Here is a 16283-nt window from a genome sequence, read left to right as displayed (position 1 = left end):
TAGCCGGCGCGGAGGCGGAAATAAACTACGCGCCCTCTGATTGGCGGGTGAACTCATACTTCAGTGCGTCCCGCTGTGCTGAGCCGCGATTGGATCGCCGAGCTCAAAGCCGACGTCCTGGCAGGTGATTGGCTGTCGGTGCGGAGCGTGTGATGAAGTGTGTGCAGCCGATAGGTCGGCGGAGCTGCGCCGCACTCCCATTGGTCGACGCTCCGCCGCCGGTGCGCCGCTTCACGTCTAATGGTGGCCGGGCGGCGGCGGGCGGCTGCGGCGCTGCGGACCCGCCTGAGAACACCGCTCCCTCATCCGCCCCGGCGCGGCCCCGCCATGGCCCCCGGCTGGCTCGGCCGCCTCTGCCTCCTCCTGCTCTGCCTCTGCGGGGAAGCTGCCGCCGGGTGAGTGTGCCGTGCTCTGCCTTCCAGCCCCAGCGCCGGGCCGGTCTGTGCGTGCGTGTGTGTCCCCACCCCGCCAGGCGGCCGCGGCGCTGACGGGCCTCGCTCCCCTCCTCTCTCCCTTTTTCCCCCTCCCTGGCAGGAGAGACTTCTACAAGATCCTGGGGGTCTCCCGCGGCGCCTCCATCAAGGACATCAAGAAAGCCTACCGGAAATTGGCGCTGCAGCTCCATCCCGACAGGAATCCCGACGACCCCCGGGCGCAGGAGAAGTTCCAGGACCTAGGGGCTGCCTACGAGGTGAGGTGGGGGCGCCTGCCTCGCCCCGCACCCCACCGTGGGCGCTGCTGAGCGGCACTGCTTCCCACCGGGCGTAGGGCAGGGTGTAGCGAGGCCAGGTGCGGCTGTTGGGAAGGGAGAGGGGTGAAGCTCTGCAGGCTGTCATGAGGAACTTGGAGAATGTGAGTCCTTCCAGCCCTTTTCAGGCTGTAGGAGGGGGTTTGTGGTAAAACAATGAGAACGTGAAGCTGAGCTCGACCAATGAGCTTCCTCCTGTAATACCACGGAGAAGGAGAAAGGAGGGCTTCTAGGAAATGCAAAGGCCCCTTTATAAAGCACAGGTGTAACCCCTCCTCCTCCATTACTATACCAAACTTCAGGTGTTCTACCAAATAAAAACAAAGGTAGAGAGGCTGTCAGGCTGATAAGAGAGCTCTGTGTGTCAGAGGACAATAAAAGACCTTGGCTCACTTAGCCAGGAAGAAGTGAAGGCAGCAAGTTAAAGTTACTTGGTATTTATTAATAATTATTTGAGGAAGAAATAGAGTTGTATCAGCTATAAATATTGGCACAGGAGCAAGTGTGTGTATATGTAGGGCCTGGCTGTAAGTCTGAGCTGATGCAAGATGAAAAGGCGGGTGGCTTGCCTTTTAGAAGGCATTAAGGAGGGAAAACTATGTGAATTAACACTTATGCATGAGGATTCCTGTTGGTTCCGTGGTAATGGAGTGGCATACAAATGATACCCAACACTAGCAGCACACTGCATTATATAAATCACATATAGAGTATTTAATTAGCCAAATGTTTTAAGTCAAAGCCTGTTTTCTCTGCCACCCACATACATATGAATGCAATTTAGGCAGGGGATCTGTTTCTTCCACATCCTCTGTCCTTTTGTCTCTCTTCTGTCACTGTTGGTTTCCATCTGCTCCTGCCATCCCTGTGGAGCAGAAGGGCCCCTGAGGAAGACTGTTGACCAGCAGAAGTACGTAGCAGCGGTTCCACCAGGAGCTTGCCTGCGCTGGTGGGCTGTCTGGGTGGGAGGTTTGTGTCCTCTTTGAGGAGTCAAGCTTCAGAAGGAGAGGGTTCGTGTTCCTACTGTGGTCTGATGGCACTGCTCGGCCCACAGCCATAGCGTGGGTCCTGCTTCTATCCTTGATGCTCCTCTGCTCTTCAGATATGCAAGTATAAAACTAATGAGGAAGCAAGAGAAACAGCTTGCATGCATTCCTCTTTGGTCAGGAAAAAAAAAACCTGTTACCTTTATTTTTGTATCAGAGCTGGGAGCTCTTTTTAGTTAAGGCTTATCTATTGTTAAAAAAATGGGCTGAACTTTCACAGGGAAACCAGTGAATGTAAAGAATTATTTTTTTTTTGTGGAAAAAAGTATTTGTTACCTGTCATTTGCAGCATCTGAAGATCGATGCATGCGGTTTACTTTGAAGCTGTGGGTTTGTAATTTCTGTGAGTTGGGATCTTGTCACGTTTGATGGTACTTTTATCCATGGGGAGCATTTCTCTACGCCCTCTCAAGTCCCAGTTTAAGTCTTTACCATAGTAACAGTTGGGAATACTTTTTCTGTTAAAAATGTTAGGGAGAAAACAGTTGTAAAATCAAATCAGGCAGGAGTAGCTGAATATTAACTTTTATGAGCAGTGACCAAGCCTGCCTCTCCCTAACCAGGGTATTATTGAAGCACAGTAGTGTCCTTGCTCAACATAAAGCGTGGAGTTCTAGTGCTAGTACAGACAATACAAATGCAACATGTTCTTGCTGGGTGCTGGTGAAAATTAAACTAGGAAACCCCCCTTCAAAGTCTTCATTCATGTGCCTCTTGCTGAAGAGAGATGCACCAGAATATTGAAATCCAGTAATGTGTACATAGTTTTAAAAGTAAGTTTGGAAGAAGTAACATTCTGATGTCCTGCAAGGCCTTTGTCTCTTTGTTGAGCCCGTACAGCTTGCAGATCATTCTGCCAAACTGGCGATGAGATGTGGTATGTTGATTTGATTGCTTTGGCAAAGGGATCTAGAATTGCTTCCCTTATAATCTAAACCAAGATGCTTTTTGCTGTAAAGCAACAGCCTCCATTAGTAGTACGGCTGTTCAGGGTTTGGCTAGCTGCTTATCTATAGCAGAGTCTTCAAAAAAAACATGTGGGGATAGCAGATTAATTAAACTACTTGGTCTCCTTTATTTTAACAGCATAAGTGATTTCCACCCTGCAGCTGTGTTGTTTGAACACATTTTCAATTTGAAAGGAGACTGATCCCACCTGAGGAAACTGACACTCCTCTAGGTGTAGTCATTAGTCTCAGGATGGCTTGGGGGTGGATTTTTCCGAGGGTTTTTTTCTAAGCTTATCCATTGTAGTTGCTTTGCTTTCAAGGCAACTTAACATAACAACAACTCTCTTCACAGTTCTTGAAACTGTGGTTTTGGAGTTGTGTTTTCCAACAGTCTGCAGGAAAAAGGAAAATGAATGGAAAGGCAAATATTTTGTGTTCTTGATTCCTTTCTTATTGCTTGTGGTATCATCAGTACTGTGCAGTACTCTTCTGGAAGAATTTTGCACTGACACCAACAGATCACAGAACGGAAAGTTTATCCCAGTTTTGGGAAATGTGTGTTTCAATGCAAAATCTGAAGTGACAAAGGGATAACTGAACTCCTACCTGCTAGATGAAGTGAGTAAAGTCACTATTGCTTTTTTCTGCTGTTGCCAGCATTTATCATTTGTTACAATTTCAGTCTGGCTTTCATTGTTTAGCCAGCTTCTCCAACTGTTTCCACTCTTCTCTAGGCTTCTGAAAGCTAGCCCGGCAATTTTAACCTTCCCAAATATGATCAACAGGGAAGGAAGACTAAATGTGATGGGAAACTTCTGGATCTCTGGGGGAGGAAAGAGCAAAGATCAATACTTAGGAATTAAAAGTGAAGCTTTACAGTCCTGAAAGCCATGTCTTTTGGGGTGTGTTATACTGCCTCAGTGATTAAGTTAATTCTAACTTCTGCTGTCCTTAGGGATGAGGGCAAGTATTCAAAGTGTTACTGTATTGGCAGGTTTGGCTTGGTAGGCAAACTTGCCAGCTTCTTCTGTTTTAATCAACTAACTGTACTTTTTATGGGTTTAACTGATAAATGTTTTAAATTTTCTAGTCCAGTGTAACACACAAGTTCTAGCCAGTACTTCTGTAGTGTAAGGCATTGCTGTTTGTCCCCTGGTGAAGAGTACTGGTGAGATTCCTTTCAGTTGTGTTTAAATAACCCAGCTCAGCTGTGGGTGAATACCTTCTTGGCTTGTATCCCTTCGCCAGGTGTTGTCAGATGAGGAGAAGAGGAAGCAGTATGATGCATACGGTGAGGAGGGATTGAAGGATGGGCACCAGAGCTCCCATGGAGACATCTTCTCACAGTAAGGAGATTTTGCCACTTTAGGCTATTCTACAGCTGGTGCTCTAATTTTGTGATGCTCATGCACATGTTTGATGTGGGAAACTTCAGCGTTAAGGTCTTACCCAGTCAGGAGGCTCTCATTTGAAGTGACAGTTGAGAATTTCAATGAATACATTTACAGTGGATATCTGATATGCAGTTTTCAGTTGTCTGTCTTGCATCAGTCATTGCTTCAAGAGCAGTGACACTGGTGTTGTCTTCCCCTTGCTCATTTGGCAAGCTGTGTCACCCATGTGGGTGATTTGTAAGGTGCCACAGCTGTATTAAACATGTAGGAACCTTCTTGTGCTATCTGGTATGTGATTGGTGTTTAACCTGTCGTCATAGATCATGTGTGCAGTTTGCGGATCACTTTTCTCTATTGCAAAGTAATGCTGTAGTGACCTACACTACATTTCAGAGCAGCTGTAGAATTTGGATTATTAGAATCTGAAGGCACTTGTACGTTACTCAGGCAGAACCTGATTTTCTATTTGTTTAAGGTCCTTTTTTGTTCTACTAGGCACAAATTTACTAAAATAATTCCTAAAGTTCCTCTCATGTAATCCTGGTGTGAACTCGTACCATGTACTGGTCTGTTTTGAGGGAAAATAGGCAGACTTGCTAGAAAGTCTCTTCTCATCCCCCTTTGTCCTCAAACTACTGAAATCTAAGCTGCTAGCACTGCTAGCAGTGCCAGAGATGGAGCACTACTTGGAGCTTGCACCTTGTGGTGATGGTAGCTGAGCAGCAGCGCAGTGTGGAAAGGACTTCTGTTAGCCAGTAGTAAGACTTCGAGGTGTTTGCATTCAACTCCTCCAGAACTTGTGTTCTTTAGTACTGAAGACTCTTCCACAGTGACTGCTTTGTTTGAAGGCATTAGTTTGTGTCCTGGAGGACCAAGAAGAGGCATCTGGATTTACTACAGTGCTTTTGTACTGTGAGGAGGCTGTTCTCCAGAGGCCTAGAAGCATTTGCCAAGCAGCATGTTGCTGCTGCCTTGAGTGGCTCTCTTCATCAAAGCATCGTTTTGATCAGAATTCCTTCTGAGCTAATGGATGTGATTTTATTCCAGCTTCTTTGGGGACTTCGGATTCATGTTTGGAGGTAACCCTCGCCAACAAGACAGGAACATTCCCCGAGGAAGTGACATCATCGTGGACCTGGAGGTTACACTAGAGGAAGTGTATTCAGGAAACTTTGTAGAAGTAAGTTTGACTGCTTGCCTCTCGGTCTCTCCAGTGTGTTCTCAGGTTTGAGATGCCTGGTCTGGCCTCTGCTCGAATATCTTCTCCTAAAGCATAAAACTAAAATAGATGCTCGTTTTCTTGGTATCTGGCAGTGACAGTGGAGGATGTTGTGATGCTGTTTGCTAGTAGATAACTGAAGAAACAATACATTTATTCATCTTTGCTATCTGGCAGTTTCTCTATAAAGTAATGCTTCTTGTGATAGCTTATTTATTGGCTTTCAGTGACTAGCTGCAGCTTTTTAAACTGTAGTAACGCAGTTGGAAAAGGTGTAAGGGGTGTGTCTCTAGAATTTAGTGATATTTGAGGGCCCATTCATAAGCCTCAAATTCATTTTGCAATTCTTGCAAAACCATGTTAAGGATTTTTCATAGCCTCTTTATATAGCCAAATGTGTCATTGCAAATTTCTGGATTACATACCTGGCAAATGTATGATGGCCTTGTTTTTTTTAAGCAAGCTACATTTCTAGTGCTGACAATCCCTGCTATTCTGCATGTTAGAATTTGCATTGAGTCTGTGTTGTGAATGTCCAGATAAATGGGGAACTCTGACTAATTTCTCCCATTGTGTGGAACGAGGAAGCTATTATAACCAAAGGTGTCAGATGTTTCATCCTAGTGTGCCAGAAAAAGAAAGAAAATGGTAATAGCGGTGTCAGAGACAGGTTTTTTTCTGTTATTTTGATATTTACTGTGTGGTCAGCAAGAGGTGTAAAGCAAAAGCTTATCAGGTGTGTTTGTCAAGACCATGTGGCGCTACTGTGGAGGCAGCAGAGAGGGCATTAAAACAAAAAGCCACACAAACTTTGTTCAGACTGTATGAGAAATTCAGATCCTTGTGGAGACCTGGGTTTGCTGGCCTGCGTGCTGGTGTTAACCTCTTCCTGTCTCACACAGGTTGTCAGGAACAAGCCAGTGGCAAGACAGGCACCTGGCAAACGGAAATGCAATTGCAGGCAGGAGATGAGGACCACCCAGTTGGGTCCTGGACGGTTCCAGATGACTCAAGAAGTTGTTTGCGATGAATGTCCCAATGTCAAGTGAGTCTTAAGCTCTTTACTGCTATACGGATGTTTATTCAAAACCTGCCACTAGGTGGAGGACAGTGCCTGTACTACCAGTAAGACCTGGGGAATTTGGAGAACCTTAACACAGGTTTCTGATTTCCAGGGAGCCAGTCTGTTCTTATGGTAGAGATGGCTGTCTCTATTAGATGTAGGGCTCCACAATTTGCTCTTTCAGCCTCTTATTCCTTGATCAACCAGTCATACTACAGCAGAAGTTTCACAAGTAAATCTGAGTAACCAAAGTCAGGGAAGCTCAGTTTCCAGTTGGGAACAGTTGGACGTAGAATGATGTGTTGTAGTTACACATCCAGATGTTGACTGTGCATTTAAGAGCTTAACTTTGCCTCCTCTACTAGATGAGTAGCAGCACAGAAGAAAGGCAACGCTTGCCCTCCAGTTTTAGATGTGAGCAAGGAGAGTGTGTTAACTATTGGGGGTGCTCTCATTACTCCAGAAACATAAGTAGGTGCTACCAGCTACTGTTGAAAACTCAGGGCTTGCTTGGTCTTCCCCTCTGCAGGCTTGTGAATGAGGAACGAACACTAGAAGTGGAGATAGAGCCAGGCGTGAGGGATGGTATGGAGTATCCCTTCATTGGTGAAGGTATGTATGTGGGCGCTGCCCTGCTGCTCGGCTTTGACTTGCTCCTTTTCCATGATGCAAGGCTAGTCTTTGTGGCAGTGACAGTGTCCAAGCCCTGCCTTGGGTGACTGGTGAGCACATATGGTTTTAAGTGCTGTGTCCTCTGCATGCTGCTGAAATCCAGGAGCATACTCTGCTAAGTCTGGATAATGCTCCAAGTTCCACTCCCTTTGCTGGTACTGGGGGTGCGCGCACACACACAGAGGGGTTAAAAAAAAAAGCTCTAAATCTGATGTTTCAGATAACTTTTGAGTAGAAGCATCTGTTCCAGGCTTGAGTATGTGAGGGAATCCCCTCTGACCAAGGAGATGAAGTCCTTCAACAAGTAAAGGATGTCACTAACATGCAGGCAAGTCTTTTGGAAGAGCAGAGAGGTATGAGCTCATTGAAGCAATACTTGGAAAGTCCTAGGCTCTTTAATAATAGATACACGCAAGCAGGGTTTTAGTTGTTAAAGGAAAAACCAACTAGTTGATCTTTACACATGTGAGCTGCAAATCTGTGTTTAATATGCTGCTTGTTTCTTCAGTTGTTAATAACTAGCTCCTTTAAGCAGAGCTTTTCTTTCTTTTTTCACAGGTGAACCCCATGTGGATGGGGAGCCAGGTGATTTGCGCTTCCGAATAAAAGTTCTGAAGTAAGTAACTCGACTAGTTAGACCATGCTTTCTGGTTGCTATAAAGGAAGCTTGCAAGCTGTTTTCTGGCCAGTGTTGCCTGCTTGGCTAGCATGTAGCTTGCCCTTCAGCAGAGTTGGTGAAGCCAGGGGTCTGCTACTCAGAGCTGTGCAGGATGTTCAACCCTGCTGATGCTAGAGTAGCTGGATTCAGCACTGTTAAGATGCTGCGATAATTCCACTTATTTTATTTGGCTTGAATTCTAGTGTGCATTAGTAGCTCCTGTGTGAATCACATGAAATATCTTCTTTTTCCATAAACATACTATCTCCCTATCATAAGGAAATGTACTACTAAGAACATTGTTGTGTGAGTCACAACTTCTTGACACGCCTCACCACTCATTGCCCTAGAAATAGAAAGGTTATTTAGTAGTACATCCCTTTCACAGGAAAATGAAGCTAAATTTCATTCATTCTTCACTTCCTCTCTGACTTGATAATTTTCCAGACTCACAAATAGAGAGAGGAAGCTAAAGGACCTGTTTCCCCAATGGGGAAGGAGAAAAGTTCTGATGTCTTTTATTTCCACAGGCACCCAGTCTTTGAAAGAAGAGGAGATGACTTGTATACAAATGTGACAATCTCGCTGGTTGAGGCACTTACAGGCTTTGAAATGGATATAGCCCACTTGGATGGGCACAAGGTGAGGCGAAGGTTTGCATTGTTGCTGTGCGTAGGAAAAAATTTAACTGTAGGTCTCCTGTACCAAGGGTTAGCTTGTTTGGGGTCTGTGGGGCTGCTGGTTTATACAGTATCCTCTCCACTAGAGCCTTTCAGATCAATTTCCATGGAGCCAAAACAGGCTCTGTACAAGGGGCGCACAGTGTGGATCTCTGTTTCAGCCTGTCACAGCAGTTACTGCATGTGCTGTCTTGGGCACATGCCAGAACTAACACCACCCTGGTGGTGGTAATGTCTGGACCCCCTGAATATCACTGACTTTGGCAAGGAATCAGGATCAGTTGAAGCTTTCCAGTGGGTTGGAAAAGGGCATTGGATTATTGTGGTACACAAACAGAACATTACTAATGTTCTGAAATTTCTTTTGCCTCTAGGTTCACATTGCTCGGGATAAAATTACAAAACCTGGGGCCAAACTGTGGAAGAAAGGAGAAGGTCTTCCAAATTTTGATAACAATAATATCAAAGGATCACTAATAATAACATTTGATGTGGAGTTCCCCAAAGACCAACTGACAAATGAACAGCGGGAAGGTACGTGTTTTGAAGCTCTGTCATGGCAGTGGGCTGCACAGACCTCTCACCAAAGCTGATAAGAAGTTGGCACAACCGAACCAGTAGCCTGTAGTGGTCCCTGTAGAGGGACTCTCTCCCTCTGCCCCTTGTACAACATAACACACTTGGCCGATGCCCTGTGATTAACTTCCATTTCCCAGTGAAGCAAGTGAGCTTCACTGCTGCAGTTGTAGGGAACCAGATTAGGTTGGGATGTGCCACTGGTGGGATGTAGCACCTGGCTAGTTTGTAGGTGCTTTGTTTTGTAAACATCTGTCTGAACCGAAAGACTTACTGGTCTTAGCCTTGTCTGCTTGGCCTCTGCTGGAACGGGATCACAAGCAGTTTTTCAGCCCATGCTTCTGCTTTCTTGGAGGCAAGCCTTGTAAATAATCCCTCTACTATCAAGGGCAGAGGGTCACGCAGCATCAGAAGGATTGTTCTCCTACCCTGAGTACTTTGTGGCCCTATAGGGAAGAAGGGTGCAATGCAGATGTTTTGTAGGAGAGAATCTGCCTCTCAGCTTCAGTGCTCAAATGGAAACTTGACGAACCATGTAGAAATCCTAAAACTGACAGGAGGGTAAATACTATATTCCTAGATGGAAACTCCTCTTTGTGTCAGCAGTCTGCAGTAGGTTCTGCTGCTCTGCACAAGGCATCAGAGTAATGATCAAGGGCCCCATCCTCTGCCACAGGGCAAAGAAGGTCCTGGCAAGTACCAGTGTAGCTCTTCAGAAAATTCCAGTCCTCAGAACTTCTCCCTGCTGGTCAGGGCTGCCATACTTCCTTCTTCTGAAGGTGCCCTTTTATTGGATTCTGGCAGCTGCCCTTGTAGAATGAGGCAAATGCATGGGGTTCCTGGACTCTTCAAGCTTGTAGAGGGTAGCCAAGCTCTGGGTGGGTTTGCTTTTTTTAAGCCCTATGGCACTTATTGCTGTGTTGACGATGCTGTGCTAGCTACCTCTTGGAGCCCAGCTGGTAACTGCAGCCCCAGGGTTTGCTGATGTTCTGTGGCTCTTTCTGCAGCTCTTTGGACTGTGAGGTCTGTGCTTTGAGTGATCCTGGCTTGTTCTGACCTCTGTGCTTTCCTGCTTTTTCTAAGTGTGTTACCTCCAGTGAGGGCTGCGGAGCAAGTGACTGCATCAGTGTGAAGTCTCATTTCAGGCTCTGCTGCCTTTCTTGAAGCTTCATAAGGCAACTGCACCTCTCAAACAGACAATGAGTTTTTTTCCAGCTGTTGCTCTTGGCAGTTTGTGAAAAGACTGGGCAAAGAGCAGTGACAGAAGCCTCAGCATTTGTCAAAGTTGCTCACACACCTTTATGGATATCCCAGGAACAGGTGATGGTACTGGCATGAGTGTATTCAGGCACAGGTCCTTTGGGTGTTAGACTCCTTCCGAAAGCAATGCTATGCTTCCCAGGGGAAGGTGACTGGGTAGGTAGTCAGATGTATTTGTGTGCTAGAGTATCTCCAAACATCTAGTGATTTAAGGATTTTTATGAGGGAATAGGTCTATTTACATTGTGTGGTAGCAGTTTAGTGTACACATTCAAAGGAGGACTGTAGGCTTCAGAATTCAAAACATCCCCTTTTTTCTCATCATTGGCAGTGATCCTAATATCTTATCTCTTGTACAACATGTACAACTCCTGGGCAGGCAGGAGGTACTCTGACTCTGAGGGCACTGCTCTGGTTAGTCTAAGCTTTAGAGTCAGAGAAATAATATGTGTTCTTTCCTGCCGGTGTGACATCAGGAAACTTATTGCCTGTAGGTCAGGGGTGACTTTTTCTTTGATGTACCTCCTGTTCATCTCTACTGATACTTGTTTATTGTCTGTTTTGGAGCTTTGGATCCCATGCTTCAGCTCTGGAGTGCTCAGAGAGCAACAGCAGACAGTGAAGTACTTGGGTTGTGTTGTCATGTCACCTGTTGGTGATGTCAGAAAAATCTTGAAGTTGGCTGTAGTAAAAAAAAATGCCTGAGGTGCAGTAGCACCAGATGTCAGAATTCCTGGCTGGAATTCCTGATTGTCACATCAGATACACATCACATCAGGTATATGTTGAAATAGCCTGTGTACTAATGAGGGTATCCTTCAGGCCAGCAGGCAGCTGCCTACAGCTAGCTAGCAGGAAATGAGGTACGGAAATGGTGTTAATTATACTTTTTCAGGGTTACTAGAGCACACCTTTCTCCAGCTATATCTTTCCTTTCAAAGAACTACACATCCAGGAGGCACATCCTCTTACCTATCAGCCAGGAAGTGGCTTTGAGCCTCCTTTGGCTGTGGAGGGGAAGTGAACTTGCCTTGCACTCATCTGGGGAATGGCCTATCCTTAATGATTAGCAGCTCCTGTATAAAGGCTTGGTTTGCCCTCCTGTTGAGGATGTTTCTGAAAAGAGAGTTCAGGATTCTCTGGTAAGCAAGAAGCATGAATAGTTATTGCCTGGCAGAGAGCTGTCTCGGTTCCAGTTACTACTTCTAGGAGAGTTTTCTAGCATTTTGATGAGCTACGGTGACCCTTGTGCATCAAACCACCAGCCTGAAAGGACAGCAGTAGTAGTTTTGGCTAGAATGATTTAGGGTAGACAAGCAGGACAAGGCTTGCAGGGAGACAGACTTTTAGCTGGATTTCCTGAAGGAGGACTTGCATGCCTGAAAGCTTGGGGTGTTTTTCTATACAAGTAAATTGGTCGATTTAATTTCTGATCCTCCCTTTCCCTGCCTGTGTACCTCAAAGTTAACAACTACTGTGGTATTTTCCATGTGGCCTAATCTGACCTGTGGTACAAACATGTAAAGCATTTAGTCCCCCCTCACCATGACTCTGGCTTCAGGGGAGCAGCAGAGCAAGGTGATCCTGAGGCAGGACTGCGATCCTGTCTTCTGTCATGTTGAGGTGCAAGCCAGCTGCTTGTGTGCTTTGTTGCAAGACTGATGCTGTTCTGGGGACACTCAACATCAGAATTATAGCAGTTTAGCTTAATTTTTTAATTATTATATGAAAGTTACCCATAATGTGTGGAGTTTCCCTCTCTGTTTTGGGTCCTGACAGCCCCTTCTCAGGCTCAATGGTTTCTGGTGCTGGACAGAGCAGAGATGCTGCCACGCCCTGAGGGGCTCCATGGCCAGAGCAGTCAGAGTCCTGGCAGTGTGTGACCAGGCTGACTTAACTGGAGGGGACTCCCTCTTTTATCTCTGAGAAAACAGTGTGACACATCTGTTCTTGACAGTCTGCTTCCTCTGTTTTGTGTGGACTTGCCCTTTAAGTAACAGTAAAGACTTGCCAGTCCTTTCCCTGAATGTGCTGAGCCCAGTAGATGAGCTATTATGGTTTTAAGGGCTGACTCGCTCTTCTCTTATCCTGCTCTGGTAAGAATTTGATACTGACAGAACCTCAGAGCACTCAGTTGTTTGAAATGTTTTATGAATGGGCTTTCAGGGGTGGGGAAGATGGTATCTGAAAAGTCATCTAGACTCCTTTGTGAAACAGTGGGTTTCAGGAAAAACACCAAGATTTTCAGGCCTTCAGTAGGATACTTAAGCCCACAGGTAATGAGTTTGCTTCTCTTACTTGCCTTCAGGGACTACTTTGAGTGGACAGTAGTGCCCCAGGCACCACATACCAGTGTGAAAACCTCTGCTTTCTAACTACTCATGTGGGTTTCTGTAGCTGGTGAGTCCAGAAGGACTCAAATGTAGCCCTCCTGAGCTTGCTGCTAGCAGAATTCTCTTGGACTGTAGAGAGAGCCTGGGGAGATGAGCTAGATCAATTGGACTCTAGAAATACTCCGCAAGTTGTTTGGTTTTGTATTTGTACTTAAGATGATAAAATTCTTGTCAACTTAAACAGCAAAGCAGCTCTGGAAGTTAGCTTTATCCCTTATGGACCTGGGAGGATCTTGAGGTGGGGTGCTGGGCTTTGAATTTGTAGCAGAGGAGGCTCTCTCCCCAGGACCACTGGCCTTGTGTGGTGCTGAGAGTGCATGAAGGATCACCAGTGTCAGTCCTGTTTCTCCTTGTGGAAATGCTGAAGGAGTAAAGCTGTTGTGCCACTGGGTTTGGGGGGATTTTTCCTTTGCTTTAAATGATGCTCTTAGAGTAGCAATGTTTTGCATTATTCAAGTATGTGGGCTCAGCCTTGAAAGGCTGGTGCCATGGGGCCTATGAGCCAGATGTGTAAATGCAGTGTCTTGCTCCTGTTTGTGCTGTTCAGTAATGCTTTCCTTTCTCTTGCAGGTCTCAAGCAGTTGTTGAAACAAGGATCAGCGCAGAAGGTGTACAATGGATTGCAGGGATATTGATGTGTGGAAAAACTGGACTTAACTGAAAATGAAGAGCCAGATTTGTTTGCAGTCTTTTCTCCTGCCCACTGTAGAATGAAAAAGAGGGAGGGTAGGGCAATCGTTGAGGTATATATAATCTTTCCTTTGTAAATGGTGGAAGTGGTCAGACAAGTTGGGGGAAATAATATCCTTTTCAGGACATAACTGGTGCTGCCTATCATGTTCCACGTCCTGGAACAACAAAGAGACTCCTTGAGCAGGGGAAAAAAGTGGGGAAGGAGTTTTGAATTCCATGCAGATTGGAGTTTCTGGTTTTTAAATATATTTTGATGTGACTTTTCTTGACCATCTCAACATATTTTCGTAGCTTCTCCTGCTTTTTATGTCCTGTGTGTCAGTCTCTTCCAAGTTTCTGTTTGGTAGTTTTGGGGGTTTTTTTAATCCCAGCCCTTCCTTTCCTTCCCCTCTGAGTCCAGAGTGTGGTATTGCTTCAGAGTCTGTGTTTCTGGGGCAGGAGTACAGGTGCTGTTGGGAATGGACTGGCAGGAGAGCCTTTACAGGCTATGATAGGCCCAACAAAGGGTTAAGGATGAGGGGAAAAGCGTTTCACAAGGCTCCTGTGGACTCTTAACTACCAAGTAGTCCTCTTGTCTCAAAAGTTAATGCTTGGGTTTAAATTTGAAGCTGCAATAACTTAGCAAAGACTCCTCAGACTTTCATGGTGGGATTTTGGAAAATAATGGGAGGAATGGCTCTTCATTGCCTTCAGATGTAACCAACAGCTTGTCTGGAAAAGTTCACTTACCTCCTTCACTCTGTCCTCTGTGAGGACGGGTGAAGCTAACAGCACAGAAATAAAGATGTTTTGAGTTGGAAAGGCAAAAACTACCTGGCTATATATTTCAGTAGCCCTTACCCTGGGACAGCTGCAAGTTGTTGGACTAACAAGGAATGCTCCCTTCAGTGATCTAAGCTGTGAGCTGCTCTAAAAGGGGAACTACAGCTGCGAATACCAGCAAAAGCTCTGTACCTGCTTATTTGAACTGGGGCCCTGGTAACCTGGCAGGGAGCTACCTGTGCTTGCTCTGGTCTCTGTTGCAAAGACCCTGCTGTGTTAAGCATCCCCATCAGAGACCATCATCCCCACAGGTTCTTCAGGAGTCATAGCTAAACAGTTTCTCAGGTGCCTCTGTCAGTCAGACTAGTGCTTCACTGTGACAGGAATATAGGCAGCAAGAGAAATGAGGCAGTTGTTCATGTAGGATGGTGTTCTGCTCTTTCCCCCTGGGCTCTTAGGGGCTATAAAGTGGGCTCCTTGCAGCTGTTGCCTTATACCTCATCCCCTGCTTGGGAAGTGAATGGGATCTGTTTTTTCTACACAGAAATATTTGCTGGGGAGCAGCAGCAGGAGACTCAGGATAGTCTGTTTGGGGTTTTTTGTCTGTTTTTTCTTTTTTTTTTCTTTAAGTAGCTCAGATCTGAGCTCAGAGAGGTGGAGAGCAGCTCTGGCTCAGCCCTTGTGTGGTGCCCTTGGTCTCTAGCAATGTCCCACCCAACCCTTAAACTCCAGCAGGAGCTGACGCAGCGGAAGCAGCAGCACCAAGATGATTTTCCTGTTGGGTCCTTTGTACATTTGCCTTGGCAGAGCAAAGCAGGGGCTTTGGGAACAGAAGAGAGAGTGGGGGGCGAGTCAAACTCAGGATGCCAAATTGTTGGTCTCAATGCTAGTCTTCCTCAAAATCCCCTAGTGTAAGCTGTTCATCCCAGCTGAGGCTGCTACCTCAAGTGTCTGCCACTTAGTGATCATTTGGTGACTGTCTCCTTCCAGGTGTCTGTAGGCAGGTCTGCCCCTGTTTCCCCCCCTCCCCTTCCTTAGCTTAAACTTCTCAGGAACCTCAGATTTCAAAGAAACTCTTCCTCTACTATCCCTGCGCATGGGGCTGGTTCCTGTTATCCCAGCCCTTTGAGGGTTCATTGATGATTGCCTGTCTGCCGCCTTTTCCAGTGGTGCATGACCATGCTGCCAGTGCTCGCCTGTAGCAATAACACCAAAAAGCTGGGACTTTGTGCCAAAGTCTCAACTTTTCCACAGGAGACGGTGGTGTAACGTTTCCTACCTGCAACTCTAGTAGCAGGCAATGCATTTATTTCAGGCATGAGTACTTGTTCCTGCTGTTGCTTTTCCTTCCCCTGCTAATTCTTTTCCTTCCTGTGGGTTTTCTTTGTTTTTTTAATTGTGGGACTGTACTCCTCTGAGAGGCCAGTGCTGTGTAGAACAGCAACAACAGCTGCAAAGCCCCAGCTTTTACAAGGGTGAGAAGAAAAACAGAAAAGAAAGTTCCAAATCATACCAAGCAACCCTGCTGCTTTCCGTTTCCCCCCGCTCTGCTGTGGCATGTGTGCGGAGCTGGGGTCTTCCGCCTTTCCCACCTTCAGACAAATCTTCCAGCATTTCTATGCTTCCTCCACAGGCAGCAGCATACACAGTGTTTGCCAGGGTCTGGGTCAAAGATTTCTACTTGTTTTGATTTTGATCTGCTTGCCTGAGGAAAGTTGTGCTGCTTCTGGGATTGCGTGGGGGTGTTTGTCCTCCAAGGGCCCCAGGGTGTCTGGCCAGATGGATGTGGAAGTTGTCCTGTGCCCCTTATTTCAGTAATGTTTAGCTGGTGTGAGTGAGTCATAGCATGCATGGACTCCTTTGTCTTGTATACATGCTTCTTAGGGGGCTTAGATGTTCACAATGCCTCTTGGCTTTAGACCAAGCAAGCATCCTGAGTTGGGAATCCTGTAATTCGTAACTCTCAATTTCCAGCCCCTCTAAGCAATGCTGTTATTCCCAAATTGGATCAAATAAAACCGAATTTCCTGGTCCCCTTTTACCCTAAATCCTTGTGCAAGTCAAGGATTATTGAGAGTTTAGATATAGGCTTGTCGTTCAATTCTTCTAGCAAAACACTTGTCCTTGAAACATGTTTGTGGAAGTCCTTGCTGTTTTGAGAAGGGTGTG

The 16283-nt window shown here is 46.0% G+C and overlaps 1 protein-coding gene across 1 annotated transcript; it reads left to right on the top strand.

Moving 5' to 3' along the window:
- The first annotated feature begins 210 nt into the window (after positions 1-210).
- On the top strand, positions 211-13632 carry DNAJB11 (DnaJ heat shock protein family (Hsp40) member B11). The gene is made up of 10 exons (XM_064457120.1): positions 211-395; positions 535-691; positions 3993-4090; positions 5186-5318; positions 6260-6402; positions 6950-7032; positions 7651-7708; positions 8281-8392; positions 8805-8964; positions 13230-13632. The coding sequence occupies exons 1-10, from the start codon at positions 241-243 to the stop codon at positions 13292-13294; spliced, it is 1164 nt and encodes a 387-aa protein (XP_064313190.1). The 5' UTR covers positions 211-240; the 3' UTR covers positions 13295-13632.
- Positions 13633-16283: the final 2651 nt, after the last annotated feature.

This window comes from Phalacrocorax carbo, chromosome 7 (assembly GCF_963921805.1).
Source record: "Phalacrocorax carbo chromosome 7, bPhaCar2.1, whole genome shotgun sequence".
In the NCBI taxonomy this organism is placed as follows: domain Eukaryota; kingdom Metazoa; phylum Chordata; class Aves; order Suliformes; family Phalacrocoracidae; genus Phalacrocorax; species Phalacrocorax carbo.
This window is presented reverse-complemented; position numbering and strand designations above follow the sequence as displayed.

Bases quoted from the DNA above. Each gene is read 5' to 3' on its own strand.
- DNAJB11 (XM_064457120.1), top strand. From the start codon at position 241: ATGGTGGCCGGGCGGCGGCGGGCGGCTGCGGCGCTGCGGACCCGCCTG. The intron at 7,033-7,650 runs GTATGTATGTGG...CTTTTTTCACAG, and splicing joins GTATCCCTTCATTGGTGAAG to GTGAACCCCATGTGGATGGG. The intron at 7,709-8,280 runs GTAAGTAACTCG...TTATTTCCACAG, and splicing joins TTCCGAATAAAAGTTCTGAA to GCACCCAGTCTTTGAAAGAA.